This window comes from Tachysurus fulvidraco, chromosome 17 (assembly GCF_022655615.1).
Source record: "Tachysurus fulvidraco isolate hzauxx_2018 chromosome 17, HZAU_PFXX_2.0, whole genome shotgun sequence".
Taxonomy (NCBI): domain Eukaryota; kingdom Metazoa; phylum Chordata; class Actinopteri; order Siluriformes; family Bagridae; genus Tachysurus; species Tachysurus fulvidraco.
Genome location: NC_062534.1, coordinates 4,626,116 through 4,645,375, shown reverse-complemented (window position 1 = coordinate 4,645,375; position 19,260 = coordinate 4,626,116). Strand labels below are relative to the sequence as shown.

General features: G+C 36.8%; 1 protein-coding gene across 1 annotated transcript; it reads right to left on the bottom strand.

The window, feature by feature from the left end:
- Positions 1-1,481: 1,481 nt before the first annotated feature.
- On the bottom strand, positions 1,482-14,878 carry qdpra (quinoid dihydropteridine reductase a). Its single transcript, XM_027154700.2, has 7 exons — positions 14,625-14,878; positions 13,415-13,507; positions 11,566-11,662; positions 10,756-10,896; positions 6,144-6,252; positions 4,186-4,269; positions 1,482-2,619 (listed from the first exon to the last, which is right to left on the bottom strand). Exons 1-7 carry the CDS (start codon positions 14,715-14,717, stop codon positions 2,517-2,519), a joined length of 720 nt encoding a protein of 239 aa, XP_027010501.1. The 5' UTR covers positions 14,718-14,878; the 3' UTR covers positions 1,482-2,516.
- Positions 14,879-19,260: the final 4,382 nt, after the last annotated feature.

Below are 19,260 nucleotides of genomic sequence, written 5' to 3'. Positions count from 1 at the left end.
AATTTAAAGAATGAAACAAAATCATCTGACGTATAATATTTCAGTATACTGACTTCATATTTGCCTTTAATTTAAACCTAATTCTATAAGATTTCTTTTCATTTTTTAAAAAAATATGAAAATCTTTGAAATCTTTCGAGTTTCATTGACATCATGTGAAAATTTGGGACTCGAGAATTAAACCTCATTGGAAAGCCAAAATTTACACAGTAAAGTTGTTTCTAGTCAAGCTGCAAAGCTAATGCAGCTAGCAGGTAATAGTAGTCTGTGTCAGCCATTTTGTTTTTCTGTAAATTATTTACCTCAGACTGCATCCAGCTCCTTAGTGATTGCTTCAGTGATGTGGTCTGGAAACCAGTGTGATTTATTACAAGCTATAAACATGAGCTAATCTTGTGTTGTGGGCAGCCATTTTGGATTTTGGGAAATTTAATAAAGGAAGTATTGAAGAGGAAGCAGGAAGGACAATGACATAGTTCTAATTTGTACTTAAAATTGTAAATACTGACTATCCATTTATAGAAAATAAAGTTTAAGCTAGTTAACTAGCTTAAACATGACACTAAGGATGTAAGTATGTAAAGAATTAGCCGTATGTTTATGGAAGAGATTTTAAACCATATAAGTCCACTTCATAGCTCTGGGGAAATGAAATTTTGAACACCAAAGATGTCTAATTGACTACATGTGAGGTAAGTGCTGAAATTGGATATTTCCTTTAACAAGCTTTAGCATGTCTTGAAGTGGTTTCACTGACGTGTAGAAGATTTCCACTCAACACTACTGTAGCGTTGCTGTCTCACTGTGTGTGTGTGTGTGTGTGTGTGTGTGTGTGTGTGTGTGTGTGTGTGTGTGTGTTTCATTCTGGTACTATTCTCCTCAAAGTGGTACGTGTATCGATCGTGTAATGTGTGTGTACCTGATACACAATGTCCTGTAAATAAACTAGCATTCCTTCAGGAGTGTATTCCTGTCTTGTGTTCAATGTTCCTGAGATCCATCAAGACTTGGATAAACCTGACCAGGATAAAACTCATCCTGAAGATAAATGAACAAATACAGGAATGATGCGTGTAAGCACGGAAATTTTGAATATTTGATTTTTCACCAAACGTATGATATATGTGAAGTTCCTCAAAGTGTATTGCGATGCTGGGTATTTTTTTATGTGAAGTATGTGAATATTTGAAAGAGATCTGTCTATGCCATAACACACTGCCAATTCTATACTGTAAATAAAAGAAGTTTCCGGAAAACAGTAGAGCACCCAGACTTTTGACTGGTAGTGTAATATTGCACAGTGTGTCCAGATGGAGCACTAACAAAGATGAATCATCTTCACACACACACACACACACACACACACACACACACACACACACACACACACACACACACACACACACATACACACACACTCATATGTGTAATATTTGAATAGGTTTGTGGTGTTGATACAAAGAGCCTCCAGAACCAAGTGGTAGTGGGTTATGGGAAACATTTTACTGCTTAACATTGGATTGTACAATGTACCACTCTAACACACAGCCATAAAGCACAGGAAAGGTTTTGATGAATGGTGTTTACTGTAAACTTTTTCATCTGTATTCTACTCTCGTACACAAGCATGCACAGGATAAGGTCACTTTGTTTGAAAAGTTGCATTATAGGTCTGGCTGAACTTTTTTTACTGCTTGTAGAGAACAACCGGGTAAAAAGTCACATGACTTACTCTTCTCTCATGTTCCGGCTTGAGACGACATCTTTATTTGCTACAAAGGAATAAAATACTCGTGCGGCTGATTATTTTTTAATTACAGCATGTCTTGAAGTGTTTTATTCCTCTTACACCGCAGCAATTTGCCACTGATTACAATTTTTATCTTATTTCTGGTCGACACTGAAACAAAAAGTACCTGTTTTCTCTTATGCTATAGACAACAACGTTATAAAAGATGTTTGTATGTATACCAAAAAAAAAACAGAAAGCATACACTCTTCCCAAGTAGGGATATTGGGACGTTGACTCATACAAAGCTTTAACACTGGAGACTCCTTCCATATGCGTACAATCCCAGGACGTTTCCTTACAGAAATTTTCACTACAGTCCACCATAAGGATTATTATTAAGACTTGCTATTAATCCTCCATACATGTTTCTCTTAATATAGAATCATGTAACATATTAAACTGAGCTTGTATTCAAACCACAACAACCAGTCTCCATCGTTAACTTCTGAGAAATCAACTGTGCTGTGGTATAATGTTCCTCCAGATATCCTTAGGAATAAACATTAAACGTTATGTCAATTAAACGAATAAACAATAAGGACTTGTGTTTAGTGTAAAATGTCAACAGGTGGCACTGTGTTCAAGTACTATAAGGCTGGATGGAGTCTCGCATCACACCCGAGTTTTTTTTTTTTTTTTGTTAATGCAGCTGTAACTGAATGTTTGTTTTTTTCCAACCCTTCTTTACTTCCACTCCTCTTCTCGTCTCGCTCTCTTCTTGTTTTTACTGAACCGGCGTGGCCTCTGTCTTTCCTCCTGACGTCACCAGCTGGATCAAACTGCCCGAGGCTGGCCGCTCTGACCCGGCGGCCCAGCTGTAGAACATTCTGGAAAAAGAGATAGAGCGAAGGAAATGACAGGGGCAGAATAACGAGTTGGGGTGGTGGATAGAACAGGCATGAAAGAGACAAAGGGAGAGAAAGAGAAAGAGAGAGGGGAAGAGAGAGAGATAAAAATAAAGAGATGTGACTGGTAGCACTGGCTGTTGGCAGCCACAAGCCCTGAAGAAAAAGAAGATTCCAGAAAGAATAGAAATAGCTCAGTTATTATCCGATTACAGGAGTGTTTGTTTTGATTAACTTAGAACCCGCCCTCAATCGCAGAGACAATTTGTCCCTCCATGTCTCTGGCTTTCTCGATAATCTCCAGTGCTCCTGGCTCCTCCTGTGAGATTAGACATTTCCATAAATCCAAGTTTAATCTTCCCACGTGACCTAGTGGGTCAGTCGGTTCCTCGGTCAGTGTGTGCATCACTGAGATTACATTAATAACTGTCTCTAGAGCTAATGACTCTATACGCGCATCAAAAAACTCTCTCTCTCTGATATATATATATATATATATATATATATATATATATATATATATATATATATATATATATATATATATAGCAAAGCTGGACTTCCAGATCGGTCAGTAGGGATGATGTCAGGGCTCTGTGCAGGATCCTCGAGGCCTTCCACTCCAAACTCGGCAGACTATGTCTTCATGGAGGGACGAACCACATCTGGGTGTGATGACCATGATCCTCATACCTTTGGCTATATAGTGTAGGTCTGACACAAATATCCATTTGTGATCTATTGCTATATTTAATTGAGAATTCTGCTGAACAGGTTTGATCCTTTCAGGGAAATGTTAAGTGAATGAGAAGTGAATGTTAATGTTAGAAGACATTCTAGACACTTGTGTGTTCCCAAGTCTGTGAAAACATCTGGATAACACAAACGTTTATCCTTATGCATCACGTATGGTCCAGAATATACAGTAAATGTAGCCATACACAGTGTCTATACTGTACCTGTGCTTAAAAATCATTGCCCCCTTCCTCTAAAAATACACATTACAAAGAATATTCATATTGTGTTTGGTATAAATTAAATAGAATTCAAATGCAGAATTTTCTTGGCAATAGTGACAGCGCTCGCGGGTTATATGATGCTAGAAATCTGTGACAGATTATTCTTTAAAAAAATCTATTTTGTCCACGTAGCAACCAGTGTATTATTAGCTCAGTCTGTATGTTATGCAAGATTTCTGTTTATTTTATTTTTATTCGATAATATATTCAGGAACTTTCTCTATTTGTGCATCTTACTTATTATTACCTTATTTATGTAAGTCTAATCTAAGTCAAATGTGGACTCCTTATACAATATCAGTAATATCATGAACCCATCACTGCACACAAATCCATCATCAGATTTTCTCTGGTTTCTTGTATAAGGTTCTCTCGAGCCGTATCTGTTCGTGCTTAGGAAGAACGTCACTGCCATCTTGTGGTCAAATTTAACTTGTGACCTCTTTAATATGTTCCTCCCCTCACCTGTCACATACTGTACGCTCATGAAGGATTGCAGAAATAACAAATGCATGCTTTAAACACTCACTCTGCAACGTATTCCATTGGTGTCCAGGTGCTGAAGTCTGCATCAGGCATGAACTTCCTGTTCATCGGTGTATCCAAGGTTACCCTGGGACATAATATCATAAAGGGGTTACCGAGGAAAATCTCTGGAACAGCAAAGGTGCCCGAGGCAGCAACAAGACGAGCGACATGGCATTTAAAGCTCTGTTTGTTACTAACACAATAAGAAACAAGCTTATTTTGAAGCTTTTATCATGTTGTGAAATTTTGACTGCATTTTTCGGTCCTGTAATAAACGTAAACTTCTGAAAACACTATATAAAATTATGTGATCTTGTAATTATGTGATTATGTAAAATTATGTGATAATTCTGCAATCCTATCTGTCTGTCTGTCTGTCTGTCTGTCTGTCTGTCTGTCTGTCTGTCTGTCTGTCTATCTATCTATCTATCTGTCTATCTATCTATCTATCTATCTATCTTTGATTGTTTGATTAATTGATTATTAACGTCAAAAGCCTCTGAGGAAAGCGTTATCTATTCTTCCACGTACACAAGCTCACACATGAGGTAACGCCACTAGTCTGACTGATAGGTGAGAGAAAACGGGGTAAGCTAAGGTAAGCTTAAGGCACTTTACAGTATGTATAGAACATATAACATACACCGATGTATATAATGCATTGATTATTTGAATTTTTAATGTGTATATTGTGCATAATATATAAGAGATATATTGCACATATTACAAAAAATGTGTATATTGTGCATAATATATAAGAGATATATTGCACATATTACAAAGTGACAAGTGACAAAGTGCACTGTTGTGCATGTAGTATCAAAGGGCAGTCAACTTTTTTTTCCTTTGCACCATTGGAACATTTCACCTGCCTAATGGCTGTTTGCCATGGGATGTCATGCCATACATGCCATAAGATACAAAACAAAAGCTGAAGGTTAGAACAAAAACATGTGATTTAAATTGTCTAAAAATCTTAGCCTTAGATAAACTGCTTCAGCTTGTAGAAATTTACTTACGATAACTCATTTGTTTGATGCTACATGCTAGCAAACATGCTACAGATGCTAGCAAACAGCAAGTCCCTTCTGTCACTCTTTTGTATTTTCCAGGCATTTAACTGCAACATAAATACAAACTAATCACTGGAACTCAAGCTACGGGGAAGAACTGAAAAAATGTGACATAGTAATGGTCTGAGGAATCAATAAGCGAGTCAATAAGCGCAATTGTTTTGACATATTACTAAGACATGAGGCTGAGATGGAGGTAGCAGAGATGAGGATGTTGAGGTTCTCTTTAGGAGTGACGAGGATGGACAGGATTATGGACAAGCACATCAGAGGGACAGCTCAGGTTGGCTGTTTTGGGGACAAGGTCAGAGGGGATAGATTGAGATGGTTTGGACATGTAGAGAGGAGGGAGATGGTTATATTGGTAGAAGGATGTTGGAGATGGAGCTGCCAGATAAGATGTCAAGAGGAAGGACAAAGAGGAGATATATGAATGTGTTAAAAGAGGACATGAAGGTAATCGGTGCGAGAGTAGAACATGCCGAGAATAGAGTTAGGTGGATACAGATGATTCGCTGTGGCGACCTCTAACGAGAAAAGACAAATGTAGAAGAAGTTTTGACATATTACTAAAGACTGATGTGATCTTATTTGGTATCAGTTAAAATCTGTATTATGGATTTCTGTCATAACTAGTTTTCCCCTAATGAGGCTTATTAAGAGGTCTATGCTCAGAATTCCTCAACTGTGTCTCATTACTTCAGTATATTATTTAATTCAATATAATTACTTCTGTATCTCTTCAAGTAGGTAGAGAAATAATACTGTGGCACAAAATCCACTGATGTACAGCTCCGGTTAGGACTAAGAGCAACAAAGAAGATTTGTAGTTATAACAGATAGATAAATAGGCAGATAAACTGAGAGATGGAGGAAGAGCACTTACGGGAGGATGGCCACGGCTACAGCGCCTGAAGGAAGTCCGCTGTTCTGTCCAGCAACACTTTCACACAGCTGATGCACTGCTGCTTTCGCCATGCCATAACCCACCATACCTACAGAGAGAGAGAGAGAGAGAGAGAGAGAGAGAGAGAGAGAGAGAGAGAGAGAGAGAGAGAGAGAGAGAGAGAGAGAGAGAGAGAGAGAGAGAGAGAACAATCATCACTGGTAAAAACATTAATTGTTAACTGATATTTGTTTAAAATATTAAATCATTTAATTTCTGGAATTGATGTAAAAATACACAAATTACACATAAAGCAAAAAATCATCCATATCCTGTTACCATCCCAAGTAATTATTTAGCTAGTTAACCTGATATTTAGTCTCTTAAATGTCACTTCGCACTGCATGATTTTCATCACAAAAAAAAATTCTAATAAATAAAATAAGTTATGGTCATAGATTGGTTAATATGACCTGAATATGATCTTTCACATCTTTCACAACTCAAATCCTTTCCCCTTTTGTGAACTGGCTGAATTTTATTCAGGTTTTTTCTTTTTTCTCAAATTCTGGGCTTATTCTTTTATCAATATATACTATATATACAATATATATATATATATATATATATATATATATAGATATATATATATATATATATATATATATATATATAAGGTATTAAGGTTCTTGATATGTTTATATACACAATTACAACGGTTTATTAACATTAGTGTTAGCATTTACAGTCATTTTTTTACTGTGTGATTTTAACCTAGAGCTAAAACTTAGTACAAAGACGTCTTTGAGAGAGGAAACAAGATTCACAATACTGGCACATGGCTTGAATTTTTAAAAAAAAGTTTACCAAGCCTAAACCTTTTCCTTACTATTTGTGGTTAGATTAGTTAACAGATGGGTTTAAAAATTACACTCCACACTTTTAACTGTAAGGCAATATTGTCTTATATTTACAGTGAACAGTAACTTTTACTGTAAAGATATTTACAGTAAACTTTTTTTTACAGCACATTTGGCAACCCTGTTACATTTAAATTGCTGTACATTTAAATTGCTGTTTACAGTGTGGTTTTTAGCCCAAACCTAAAAGTCAAACAATATATGCCTTTTTTAAACTTGTAATAATGAAGTAATAATAATACGTTCGAAGACATCTTTGCTAAAAGGAATGAGATTCGGAATATCATTATACCGGTATTAGTTGTTTAAACAACGTTAAACGTTTCCTTAAAATTTGTGGTTATTCAGGTAACAAAGGGGTTCAGAAATTACACACCGTACCGTTAATTATATCTAACAATTGGAATATTTCGGAAGTATTACAATTTTTCACAGTACACTTTGGCTGTAAAAATGCAAACTTTCCCATTTGGCATGATACAGTATCTCTAAATTTACTGCAAACAAAAGCTGTTTTTTTTCATGTCTGAGAGAGATGTGGTGTAAACACATCTTTATTTTCTACACAACCATCTGGCCTTCACACTGCTCTGTTGTGGCCGTATCTCCCGGCCATAAACAGCGATAAGAGATTAGACCTGAACTTTGGATAGTGATTATTTTTTAACTCTTCTCTGTCCGTGAAGCTCACTCTCCATTCCAATGTCCTGAAAAGATTCAACCTTGTTGTCGACCCTGCCCCCACTCCTCATGTTGTTGAGCCTTGGCATCTGGAACCAATAACCGACTTTATGAGAATCTGAGTGATTCTTTAATGAACAACAATGTTACTCAAAATGAAGGCCAGACATGCCAAAACGTCTTATGGTGTATGAACCAATGAGAACGAGGGGTGTGTAGCTGCTTCCCTGCTGCTAAAGCAAGGAACCTCTCTTTGTTTGTGATCTCTGCCCTGAAAACCTTAAGTCCAGGATAAAAACCAAAGCATGATCACATGCTGTACAACTCGAGCTTTGGATTAAATTCTTTAAATGATTTACGTCAGCTTATTCTGCCATGTACTAAGACATATTTTAAAGCTTCTTCAAGATTAGCACCACTTAGGCATCAGGAGAATGACGGCGAAGCTCAGGACGCTTGATTCTGGTTGTTTGGACGGCAAACTTTTAAATGTGCAACTATTCCATTCAGGATAGCTAGCATACTTAGAGTTTAATTTTTAACTCCCTATTTCATGTAACTGGTGAAACACTGAAAAGAGAAATTCTAATCATGTCATGCCAAAGCAGCGGTCTCAGCTGCGTGGATGTGAGAGAGAGCAGAGGGAAAGGCAGCAGAGACAGACCACACAAGTGCAGAGCTAAAATGCTGAGTCATGTCTCCTCCCAGATGTGCAGCCAATCAGAGGAGCAGATTCAGGGCAGTGCACAGATGAGGGGTATGAGTGAGGTGCAGGATTAAGGGTGATATTGTGGTAGAGTGTGGGTTTCAGAGAAGTGTACCGATGAGACGGTTTTACTTAGACTTGAGTGTGATATATGATGAGGTGTGCTAAGGAGGTTTAACAGAGGGAGTATGATAAGGTGGTCTTATGGGGGGTATGATAAGGTGATTTTAAAAGGGTATATGTTAAGGTGGTCATACTGTATGTTGGGGGAATGCTACTGTAGGCTTGTTAGGGTATATGACAAGATGTTTTTGGAAGGGTGCATTATATGGTAGTCTTGGGTAGGGATGTGTAGCTGGTATGTAAAAGTGGTCTTGTGTAGGGTGTATGTCAAGGTAGTCCTGTATAGGAGTAGATTAATGTGGGCTTGTGTAGGGGGTATGTTATGGTGAGCTTGTGTAGGGGTATGTTAAGATGGTCTTGTGTAAGGATATGTTATGATGGTCTTGTGTAGGAGGTATGTTATGGTGAGCTTGTGTAGGGGTATGTTATAATAGTCCTGTGTAGGGTATGTTAACGATGGTCTTGTGTAGGAGGTATGTTATGGTGAGCTTGTGTAGGGGTATGTTACGAAAGTCTTGTGTAGGGGTATGTTAATGTAATCTTGTGAAGAGGTATGTTACGATAGTCTTGTGTAGGGGTATGTTACGAAAGTCTTGTGTAGGGGTATGTTACTGTAAACTTGAGAAGGTGGTATGTTAATGTGGTCTTGAGTTGGGGTATGTTACGGTAGTCTTGTATAGGCGGTATGTTAATGTAGTCTTGTTTAGGAGATATTTTAGTGTAGGAGGTATCTTAATATGGCCTTGTATCCTAACAAGGCAATAATAACATACATCCTACACTAAAATATCTCCTAAACATCCTAGTTTGATATGATCTTGTCTTGTTAAGGAATATGATAGGGTAGACTTGGGTGTAGTGTATGTCAAGGTGGTCTTGTTAGGGGGTATGATAAAGTAGTCTTGAGAAAGAGTCATGATAAGGGGATTGGTGGTGAGTGTATGGCAGGATGGTTTTGGTATGCTGTATGATGAGCTGACGAGGGGTTTGTCGGAGTGTATAAGATGCATGTTTCAGTGAATCAGGCTGATAAGGGATGTCTGTTTAGCATGCATGTTTCAGGTTAAAATGATTGGGTGTAGGATGAAAGGGAATTTAGAAGGGGTTGGGGAAGGTTTTCTAATAAAGTGCTAGGGTATATGTAATAAACATTAGATAATGAATAGGGATTTTTTTGTAAGAGTTTTATGATGGTCTTCTTTAGGTGGGTGCAGCTTCAGGTTAACACGCTGATGTGGGGATTTTGGCTGGGGTGCAGCTTCGGGTTAACACGCTGATGTGGGGATTTTGGCTGGGGTGCAGCTTCAGGTTAACACGCTGATGTGGGGATTTTGGCTGGGGTGCAGCTTCAGGTTAACACGCTGATGTGGGGATTTTGGCTGGGGTGCAGCTTCAGGTTAACACGCTGATGTGGGGATTTTGGCTGGGGTGCAGCTTCAGGTTAACATGCTGATGTGGGGATTTTGGCTGGGGTGCAGCTTCAGGTTAACACGCTGATGTGGGGATTTTGGCTGGGGTGCAGCTTCAGGTTAACATGCTGATGTGAGGATTTTGGCTGGGGTGCAGCTTCAGGTTAACACGCTGATGTAGGGATTTTTGCTGGGGTGCAGCTTCAGGTTAACATGCTGATGTGAGGATTTTGCATTATAGAGGCAGTAAGACCTATTATACTCAGTCAGTCAGATGGCATCAGCTTTAATCTGGGTCTTAAGAGATTTAAGGTGAAATGCGTGTGATTTAAAGGCACATAGCAAAATAAGTATCTAGCATACTATTCTTTTTGAGCTTTTGCAATATGCCACATGCATTAACTATATTAAGAGTATAAGTAAGAAATACCACAGCTGGTATTTACACTAACAAATACCATTGCCTATAATCCTTTGGCTTCCTTTGCTGTTACTTGAGTTAAAATATGGCAAAAATCTTTGGTTCACCTTCAGCGTGTGCACACATAAAGTCTACAAATATATCTTTTAGAAAGGCTTTGTCTAATAACTTCTAAAGCAGATAGTAAATCCCTGTGATTACAAAGTAAAATCACAGCCACTGGCACAGATCGGGAGTCCTCTGTTCTCTTCTGCTAAATGTCATTTCTAATGGCCTTCTATTAAGATTTAATATAAAATATATCACTTTGATTTGAATAAGTTACGGTTTTCGATATATACAGTATAAGCACCTGGAGTTCCACTGAGTGAAGCCTGGGCTCCGGTCAGAGTGAGCAAACCTCCAGGCCTGAGGTGCTGAGAGGCCAGATACGTGGAGATGGTTGACGTCCAGACGCTCTGTTTCCACATCAAATCGCTGTTCTTAAACACGTCTGTATAGAAAAGAGAGTGCAGATAAGAGAGAGAGACAGAGTATGAGATGAAAAGCGGTTCAATGCTAATCAGGTTTGAGCAACATGAAATATCATGTGCTTGGCACAGTTACTCTAGTGGACACTTTATGTGTAAATTAGAGATGACACAATTCTTTATCAAATATCATTATCAGGCTGAAATCAGCAGAAATGTTGGATTGGAAAGAATTTATTTTTTTAGAAAGAAGATTTATTCAACAAGCTACTGTATCATTCTACTGTAATAATACTATCTATTAAATACCTGCAGTATACAGTATATAGTATATACTATATGATTACTGAACAGGTTACTGAACAGATTAGACACAGGAACATATAATTTTTAAATAATTTTTTTAATTAGCTATGGATTCATTTTTAGATATTGGACTGATTATTGTATGTCACTATCATTGTTGTGTTTGTGTTGTTTATGTTTTGTTTTTTTGTGTCTTCTATGTTTGTAAAGTTGTTGGATGTTAATTTGGCTTCCTTGAGTGCAAAAGAAATTCCCTTCGGGGCAATAAAGGTTTCAATTTCAATTTCAATTTTGATGATTGAAAAGCTGAAATGGAGCAGTGTTTAAATATGTGTGTCGTTACTGTATGGATGTTCGTTCACATAATCATAATATGAATTCTGGACCTTTGGAGGCACAGTTTCCCCCAGCCCATCCTCCAGCCACACACACGATGGCATCCACTTTCCGGTCTCCGAGCAGCCGAGCCACATCTGACGTCACCTACAGAATAAGAAAAAAATTAAATAAATAAATGCTACGCTCATGTTCATATTCATGTAGCAACTAATGAATAAAACAGAATAGCGTATGATGTTACAGGGAAATAATCAATGATGGAAATCCTCTACCTGACGGGCCCTTTGTGCAAAACCTAAAGCTTCAAAGAGCTTTATCTGTGATTTACAAGGAACTGACACTGGTAACTTTGTTTGATATTCTTTGTTAAAGTATAGTAATGAGTCATATATTTTTTTAATTATTATTATTAGATTTTGATTATATATGGTGCATTTTGCACCAGAGCTGCTGTAAAAATAGAAAATTAATTAACACATTTAACCAATCAGAATCAAAATCTTTAATTTAACTGCACAATGTGTTTAAACTTGTTGGAGATAAATACTGTCCTCCTCTAATGACAGTAAAAAAAATGATCTTTTTATAAAGACCTATACACTATATGACCGTCACATTCATTTATCCTTGATTTATGTTCATTCAGCTCCAGGAGCATTAGTAAAGTTAGGCACTGAGGTCTAGAGTTTACTCTGCATTACAGATCAGCCCAAAGGTGTTCAGTGGGGTTGAGTCAGATTCAGGATACCTAAGTTCTTCCACTCCAACCTACTCAATCTATGTCTTCACGAAGCTCGCTTTGTGCACAGGGAGCATTGTCATGCTGGAACAGGATTGGGCCTTGTCCAGTTCCAGTGAAGGGGAATTTAATGCTACAGCTTAGAAAGCTGAGCTTACACAGACCCAAATTTTGGGACAAACCACATATGGGTGTGATGATCAGGTGTCCTCATACTGTACCTTTCACCCTATAGTGTATATCTGAGAGAAATAGCCATTTGTGATCCATTGCTTCATCTGACTTGATAATAATATAATATAATACAAATTCATATACATATCACAGCATTCTTATTATAGCTTTCACCATGATGAAATTTTGGGCAGTTACCAAGGCATTAAAACATTTAATATCAACAAAATGCTTATTACAATCTGTTCCAACCAACAGGCTTAATTTGCTGTCTTGGGTATAAACAATGACATATCGGTTTTCCAGGCAAACAAGAGAGGCGAATCTGTTCGTGTGGATTTACAAGGACGTCATTGTGTGTCCTCCATCCACACTCATTATATAAGCTTGTGAGTGATGCTGATGTTGTGCAGACATAATAGATTGGGTGATGAAAAAGGACAGGGCTTGCTGGATGTCAATACGAGGCTGGGTGAGGAAATTGCCTCGGCTGGACGGATACGGAAAACAAATGGCGTTTCCTTGGTAGCAGATGTGTAATAAGCTATTCACATCGGAGCAGATGGGATGAAGGCAGATGATGCTCTACTCCTACCAAGACTAAGGCCAGGAATTAATTTCAGAGGTTGAAATGTTTAAAAGAATTATATTTGTTTTATGAGAATGGGGTTTAAAAATTGTAGTTAAAAAATGTTGTGGCTTAAATGTTATTGCAGAAATCATAAATAGTGCATAATGTGCCAGTGACAAGAATCTTAGTGGCCTTCTTAGACAGGCTGACAAATTACAAATGTTGGGATTTGATTGGCTGTGGAGGTACGTAGCATGTATGTCCATAGCGTGTCAGGAGGATCAGCCTTTTATCCATATTCACAGCTTCTTTTTCTCTTCTCACAATAGCCCTTTGCCTATATTACACATGGACATTATGTTGTTGACCATGAAACATCCATCCAATTCCTCAGCCCTGCCTTGATGCTCACCTGCTCCGCATGCTCACAGAAACTGTCGCAGATCTTCGCGAGGACATTCGCATCAGCTTCTTCATTAGCACCAATGTCAATGCTGGCCACCCACTACAATACAACACAGACGGAAATTCAGATATTTTTGAAGTCACACATTTTTGACCAGGGTTGAGGAAGGATTACTTCACTGCTGACTTTTTCAAAATGCATTTCTTAAGCCAGCAACATCCACAGAATGCTTCAGCCCAGTCCAACTTATCTATAATTACATTTTAATGACTATATTTATTACTGTTAGTTATAGCAGCTGTGCATGGCAAGGCTGACCAGAAATAAACCAAATGCAAAGTAGCACTGTACACTTCTGTGCTGGATCAAATGATTATTTCTTTTGCTTGGTTTCGCTGCCTTTCCTTACAGGCATGTTCTCTTTCAACTTATAATGACATGATAAATACTGACACTGTAAACGAGTGTACAAAAAGGATGTTTCCTAGAAAGAATAAAAATTGCATAATTTGATTGGATTTTTATTTATTTATTTATCTGTTTGTTTGTTTGTTTGTTTATTTATTTATTTATTTATTTATTTATTTATTTATTTATTTTTCATATTTCTGTCATTTATTCATCTTAAGTCACCACTTTATCTTAGTCAGGGTTGCTTTGGATCCTGAGCCTATTCCAGAAACACCGGAATTGAGGTTGGAATACACTCTGGATGGAATTCCAGTCCATTACCAATCAATCATGTACATTCGTAATTTAGCAAGAACTTGAATAAAACCCACACCAAACAGACAGTAACCAAATGTGCCACGGTAATATCGTGAAACTGTGATATTTTTATTCTAGGTTATAATCATATCGTAATCATCCCTATTTGTAATTAAGGAAGAAGGAAATGAAACATAGTTTTAAAGTTTTAAGCATCTACGGATGATATAAGGTGTTGGTAATATATTTTATTTGTGATCAAAACAACTATTCGTCACGTTCAATATATCTCAAGAGCCTGAAAACACAAAACAGGAGTTTTTTTTCATCTGTTCAACAAGTGTCAGTCATTCAGTAACAATAACTCCAATAACCTCTGTGTATCTTCAGATTAATAAAACACGTTTAAGACACATTGTATATTGAAATGTCACCGATAAAATATTACCGAATCTCTACATATATAAAGAAAGAAAATTTTGTGCGGTGATGAATAGGATAAACTCACCCAGCCTTTGGATTTAAAATGGTGGACGCAGGTTGAGCCGAGTGCTCCTCTTCCTCCGTAAATCAGGACCCGGGTGGCGTGGACAGCGGCCATCAGGTCAGATATGTTTATACACTGTATTAGGATTTATAATGTGAAGAGGACAGGGAAAAGACAGAGTACTGGGAAAAGACAGACGACTGTGAGAGAGAGAGAGAGAGAGAGAGAGAGAGAGAGAGAGAGAGAGAGAGAGAGAGAGAGAGGGGTTAACTCTTAGGGGCGGATCAGTAATAGGTGCTGTATCGCGTTATGATTGGTGTAGGATGAACGCAAGGGGCACAGTAGTGTAATTACAGTTTATACACAGGAATTTTAGTGAACACTGTAAACTATATATAAAGCCTACAATTATTATAAAGGGTGAATGAATCTCCATCTGTCAGACATCAGAGATAATACATCTCGACACGTCTAAATACGTAGTATACGATTCATCGCATTAAAGATTCGATACGCTTCGGTTCACTACTCACCTGAAAGGAGTCGGTTCAGTACAGCCACGAGTCGATTCAAGTTCGAATCCATTTCATTCGATTCAGGACACAGACGTTTTGCATAAAGCAGTGCTTATGTCAATAATCTATCTATCTATCTATCTATCTATCTATCTATCTATCTATCTATCTATCTATCTATCTATCTATCTATCTATCTATCTATCTATCTATCTATCAAATAACAAAAATTTCCCTTTCGTTTCAAGACAAATCTAAGTTTGTAAATAAGCAAAGTCGTGTTAGAGAAATTTTCTGAAAAAAATAAAAATAAAAATAAAAATACTGTAATAATAAATAAATAAGTAAACACTTTGCAATATTGTCTAAGCAACCAAACATCACAATAGCAGTGCATGGTATTAAAACAACAACAACAACAACAACAACAACAACAACAACAATCTAATTGTATTGTATTGAACTGGTGACGTTTTCTGTAAGGAAACATTTATGTTACATTTATGGAAGGAGTCTCCAGTATTAGAGAAATCTAAAGCATTTTAATACTACTACTACTACTACTACTACTACTACTACTACTACTACTACTACTACTACTGATAATAATAATAATTATTATTATTATTATCAGTAGTAGTTGTAGTAGTAATAATAATAGTATTAGTATTAAATATTTGATGCCTGAATTGTTATATGAGACAATATTTCAGAGGGTTAGTTTTACACATTTTAACAAATTTTTCCTTTATTGTGTCATTTTCTTTCGGAAATACATTTTCACGAGACAATAGAGTGTGTGAGTGGAGATATAATATTTCACTAAAATTAGCAATTTGCCTCAAAAAAGGTAAAAGACACATTGCTACTGTGATCCTTATACATACATTATCACTAGGTTCAAGGTTCTTTATTAGCCACATGTGTATGTGTTATATATAAAATGTAAAACTTAGGTTTTCCTTAGTAAAAATGTTAAATTTAAGGTTGTCCTTAGTTACTCATCCAGTGCAGCAATGAAAAACAGATAAGAAGGAATGTATTAAATAGAATATAAAATATGAGGGATAATAGAACAAAATATAATAGTAAAATATAGAAGTATATGGAAAACATGTTGAAGAAAAATAGAATATAATGGAATGTATACAAAAGCAAGCACAAATGTTTCCAGTAGTCTAAACTGTTTAGTGTGTGTGTGTGTGTGTGTGTGTGTGTGTGTGTGTGTGTGTGTGTGAGAGAGAGAGAGAGAGAGAGAGAGAGAGGTAGAAATATGCATGTAGGACTCTCTCAAGTGTCCTCATTAGGAAGCCAGATTTCCTGAGGCCAGAAATTGCCGCTGTCTCTGCCGCTGTTGGACGTCATGATCCAGTAGTTCTTCCCTGATGAGAGAACTGAGAATCTGTGGCCCTGGTGATGGAAGTCTACAGGTGACTATATACAAATTACTAACTACATTATTTTTATTTGTACTTAGTCTAGAGCTTTCTAAATTTTTGCAAATGAATTTGCACTTGTTTTTGTTTTGTTCATGTTTAGCAATGAATGTCTTTGTCATGCCACACTCCATAGTGGTGTTTAATATCTATCCAACAGAGGGAAAAGCACAGGTCTTACACTAAAACCAACAGATAACTGACTCATTGTATCCCAATCAGCCAGAAAATCATTCATTTGTTGATTGAATTAAAAAAAAACAAAAAACCCAACTTTTTTGTCCGTCTTAGTCCAAATACAACTTCTGAACATCAGAGAGCAGCATTGAGCTGCGTTTAAAAATTATACACATCCAGTCCTGAGCTGCAAGCCTATCCTGGATCCATTCATTTGTGATACAGACAAATTTATGATGTAGATAAAAGGTCATGGTACATCAAATTGCATTAAAAATGCTATTTAGTCATCATACACACCACTAAGTTGTAGTTTAGTTTGTTATTTAATTATGCTGGCAACATCTGGATTAGGTGTATATATAAATCTGAATTATTAGTGTAGTTTGTAGATAAGTTGATTTACCAATACAAATAAATATACAAATAAGTTTATAAGGTATACTAGTTAAAAAGCAATATGAATCAAGGGTCGTAGATGTCACTGATCACTGATAAAAATCATGTGAGGTTACTTAAAGACAAACACAAAGTTGGTGCCGGTTCGGTCCTAAGCTTGACTACTATCTGGGTGGAGTTTTGCGTGTGTGTTTTCCAGGTTCCTCGTTCCACACAAAACAAAACCTCACATAAAACCATGCTGGTTGGTGGATTGGCTCCATTACAACGCCTTAAGACGTGTCATTATAGACATTTAAACAAACAAGCAAACAAAAAGGGAAAATACAGCAGTCCATCCTGTGGATTGTTTACCTAAAACACTCAACAAGAGCTATTTCCTTACTTATATACATTACTGATCTAACATAGGCCATAGAAATTAATTTATCATTTTAAACCCTTGTGTTTATCTTTATGTTAGAATTGCAATGTGAGGCATTATTTCAGAGGCATAATTTTTCCTTTAAGGAAGCAAAGACCTGAGAGTGTAGAGAGTTATATCATTTCTCTAAAATATATATATTTTTCTCATTAATATTACCATGTACTATGAATGTGTGTCTCATTATTGTATGCATGACACCCAGGAATAGCCTCCAGATCCAACAAGACCCTGACCAGGCTAAAGCAAATTATTAAAAACAAAAACATATTAAAAAAAAAAATCAATAAGCATTTATTTTAAATCAGTTAAAATCCCATGAAGTTAGTCGACTGTAGAAAATAGACAAATCTTCTAAAAAAAACCCCCTCAACTATCAAGATGTTTTTATTGTGTATCGCTGTGTAATTCATCACAATATGAATACTGTATTTGCCACGTCACCCACGTGTATTGCTTCTGCGAATATTGTTTCCATTACTCAATTACAACGTTCGTGCTTCAGTTCTGTTTCCAATCATAACACAACTTTTCCATCCATCATCTTCTACGGCAAATATATTTTGAGCTTGAGAGATATAGCACTATAGAGACATGCCTTCTGCGTAATTTTTTAGCAAACACTGAAAGAGTTAATGAACAGTAACGATATTTGTTTAACCTCTAGCAACAGAGGACACAAAAAAGCAGCTCACGTGGTTGTCACTGCTATATTAATAGTGCACGTGTGCTTCTTTCTGAGGGATCTAGTTCACATCTGCATGAGCTTTCTGTTAATTTTCTTATTTTCAGTCCTTGTTTTGCTAGACTAAGTGATTACTTTTAGTAAAGTGATTGTGTGTTGTCCGAGCTGCCATGTGTCGTGTGCTTATGTGTGTGTTATGTTTTGATTAATCCCAGCGGGGTTTTGTTACCTCCTGCTGCTTTTTCTCCTCATTCAGTCAGTTCAGTGTCTGTTCTGTACGTGTAGATTTGCTAAAACATTGTTTATTTCTGATGAATCCTGGTCAAGCTGCTTCCTTTGCAGACTTCATTTTAGACTTCAAAATTTAAATATTAAAAGGAGCAAAAAGAATGTAAACTACTCTCTGTATTCATTTAAGCAGCAGATGTGATGTGAACTCATGAGCTGTATCAAGTGGCTCAAGGAGTCACTAGATTTCTCTCCAGGCTCTTTTTCTTTTGAATTTAAGTTGCTTTATGTGTATAAGATGGCCACCAAATTCAGCGACAGTTACTGGCTTAATGTCTTTACTGTGTAAAGCCTCAGATTTGGGTAAAAATTTCTGTGCCATAATGCATACCGTCACTTAAGGGGTCCAAGCCATCTGATGCAAGTACAAAAAGCAAGCTTTACAAACTTTGAACACGAAAACAACAAGAAAAGTCTCATCACACACCTAAAACACACAACTTAAATAAGGCGATGTGTCAGAAAACACAAAACAGTTGTGTAAGGAAATGGAGCAGACAATAAAAAGAGTCCAACAAGGTGAGCGAGGATCCCCTCTAGTGGTCTTAGGAGGAATCGCACCTCTTTGGCTGTGACGTGCGGGAAATTCAAATACACATATACAACTATACAAACTTTGACATACAGTGAAATGCTTTTCATAAAAAAACGTCAATAAAGATAAAAAAAATAATAATTCAGTGTAAAAAAGTACAATATACAGAAAATATACTTTTATTGAGCATCACATATG